This window comes from Chaetura pelagica, unplaced genomic scaffold, assembly GCF_000747805.2.
Source record: "Chaetura pelagica isolate M959 unplaced genomic scaffold, ChaPel_1.0 scaffold428, whole genome shotgun sequence".
Classification (NCBI taxonomy): domain Eukaryota; kingdom Metazoa; phylum Chordata; class Aves; order Apodiformes; family Apodidae; genus Chaetura; species Chaetura pelagica.
In genome coordinates, this window is record NW_009954311.1 from 481,982 (window position 1) to 484,804 (window position 2,823).

The following is a 2,823-nucleotide window of genomic DNA, read 5'->3' on the forward strand; positions in this document are numbered from 1 at the left end:
TCTTTCCCTTGTGCAAGTGTTGTACAGCCTGTGCCTGGGAAAAAACAGTCTCCTGGCTTATTCTTGGGAATCCCACCGTGTGCCTTCCCAAGCTGCTCCTTCTGTAAGGCTGCCTGTCCCCGGGGAGGAGAGGAGGTGGAGAAAGGGGTCTCCAAGCTAACTGCCAAACCCTTCCACTGCTGAGTGTTTTGTTTTTTTTTCCCTTTGCTTCTCCCCAGCCCCTTCCCCTGGTTCTCCTGGGAAAGCAATGTGTTGGACAAGGGTTTGTGTCTGCAGGACAGGCAGCGGTTGCTCTGTTCTGGAAATGCAATAAATTGTCTTTGGCAGGAAGCCCCTGGCTCTCGTGGCTGCGAATAATTTGTACTTGAGGCTTAGGAAGAGACACGTACTGTGCTGGGCACGAGCCCCTGCTGTCCCTGGGTGGTGGTGACCCAAGGATGTTTTCTGTACCCACTCTCTTGGCCCGGGTTAGGTGTCCCACCCCACTCTGCTCCCTTGTTTTCCTGGCTTGCTTTCATAAAGCAGGCGAGCAGATGGGGCAGAAAGCAGGTCAGAAAGGTTTATTATTGCAGAGAATACAACAAGATGTTGCGGGAAGCCAGGCAGTCCTGCAGGACAGAGGGGCTCCAGGAGATCCATCTGGTCTCACTGGTTTTCTTCCTGAGCCCACCATCCATCCCACCATCAGCTGGGGGTGGGTGCCCAGGGCTTTCTGACACGAGTCCTGCTTGGTTGGTGGGGACCTTCAGCTTCTCCATGGAGGAGCACTCTGTGGCTAGGGATGGTCCCTGTGAGGTGGGATGGTGTGAGGAAGGATAGGGAACCAGAGATGCCATGTTGATGTTTGATGGCTTTCCAGCCCTCCCTGCTCTGTCTCAGTGCTGCTCTCAATGTGTAAGCCCATCTAAGTCTGTGCTATCTGCTCAACAGAGACCAGGGCAGCCCAGTGCCAGGCCTTGCTGGTCCCTTTCTCGCTTTCCTGGTATAACTGCTCTTCATGCATCTCCTTTGCCTCTTTGGATCCTTCTGGTCCCACCTCTCTCTACCTTTTTCTGCCACCAGTTGGGCTTTTGGTTACTTTTATTCCTCCACTGTGGCCCAGATATACTCCAGAAGACATCCCATGGCATGTCTACCACTTTGAGCTCCTGTCCCAGTGCAGGGGTGAGTGTGGGCAGCTGGCAAAGCGTGCTGGCTAGGGGGGCTACAGGGAGGCCAGGAAGTGCTTCTCCTCCCCACCAGCTCAGTCCTTCTTGAAGACAGGGCTGTAGAGGTTGCCATAGTAAGCCCGGCTGTACATGGCCTCGGGGCTGAAGCGGTAGGAGCCCTCGCTCACCCGCCTGTTGTAGGGGGAGAAGGCGGATTTCCGTGGGAAGGGGCACTCGGGCTCGAAGGCCGGGCTGCGGTAGAAGTTGTGCCGCAGGAAGAGGGGGTCCTCGAGCCCCAGGAAGGAGAGGGGGTGATGGCCACGGTACATCCGCCAGTCGTCCCTCGGCTGGGATTTCTCCTCGGTGGAGGTGGCTGTAGGCTTGGTGTCCTCCTCCTTCTCCTCCCTCTCTGGGCTGGGCTTGCTGCCCCCAGCTGCCTCTTCTCCCTTCACCGACTGCCTGCGGAGCTGAGAGATGGGGTGAGCGACTGCCTGCCAGACCTGCTCTCCCCGTGCTGCACAGCCCCTCCTAAGCTAGGGGGACCTCAAGACAGGCCAGTTTGCTCCCAGAGGGGTCCCTGGCACAGGGGAGCAGGCAGCTGCAGCCCCCAGGTAGGTGTGGTGGAGAAACGGTCCTGGGGGAGCAGCGGGATGGGGACAAGAAGAGGAGACATGGTCTCAGCATGAACTTTCACCTTCCCAGGAGTTTGAGGTGACATCCTGGGTGAACCATGTGAAGGTGCCACCACTGGATCTATGGGGGTGAACTCACTGTCACAGCTTGGGAGATGCTTAGGAGGAGGGTGGGACTGAGGTGTCCCAACAGCACCCCATCTCCTGGCTCTGGTACTTCCTGGTACTACCCAGCACTATAGGCTGCTCATTAGAGGAGGTTGGGCAAAATGGGGTTTGCTGGAGATGGACAGGACCTGGCTGGGCACAAACTCACCGGCACATAGCTGTACAGGGTGCCCAGCAGATGCTTGGGAGCACTGACAAGAGTCCCCCCAAGAGCATCCACTGTCTCCATGGCCTTAGACAGCCTGCGAGGGGTGAAGAGGATCAACCCTTCAGCTGCATCCCAGGCCACAGCCGGGACCTTCTTCACGCTGGAGATGCCGGAGGCGCAGGCATTCTGCAGGTTGTGTGCCACGCTGCCCACCAGCCCGGGGCCATCTCCTGCCTGCTGAGAGAGACCAGGTGAGCTGCTGGCCTTGTTCCCACAAGGCAGGACAGGGCTGGCCCAGGGCTCCTCTCCTGAGCCTGAGTGCTTTCAGCTCGCTGCTTGCAGCCCTTTGCAACAGGGTCACTGTCTGTGCCCCCTCTCCCAGGCCCCCTGGGACCCCCTGTCCTGGTCTGCGCTTCCGCTGCAGGCAGAGGTGAAGAGCAGTGACCCTGACCTGCCACTTCCCGTCCCCACGTCCCAGTGGAGCTGATGCTGGAGACGGTTCCCAGCCCCTCCAGCTCACACCAACCCTTGCTTCTGGGACCATTGTCGGGGGGGTGGTGGGTTTTTTTTTCTGCAGGTGTTTAAGGGCCTATGACACCCCACAGCAGCAAAGGAGTCTTCAATAGCAAGGCAGGGTGACCCTGCCCTGTGCAGAGGCTGCCTCCAGCCCCCAGCTTTGGGGGTCAGGGAAGGGAACTGCTGAGGCTGTGTCCAGCCCCCCCCACCT

At 58.8% G+C, this 2,823-nt stretch overlaps 1 protein-coding gene across 1 annotated transcript in view; it reads right to left on the bottom strand.

Moving 5' to 3' along the window:
• Positions 1 to 1,243: 1,243 nt before the first annotated feature.
• Positions 1,244 to 2,823, bottom strand: part of PLIN1 (perilipin 1) — a 5,345-nt gene continuing 3,765 nt past the window's right edge. The window contains exons 7-8 of the mRNA XM_010004045.1: positions 2,097 to 2,330; positions 1,244 to 1,615 (exon numbers count right to left, since the gene is read on the bottom strand). Of these exons, the coding sequence (XP_010002347.1) occupies positions 1,244 to 1,615; positions 2,097 to 2,330 (606 nt within the window). The remainder of the gene's footprint in view (positions 1,616 to 2,096; positions 2,331 to 2,823) is intronic.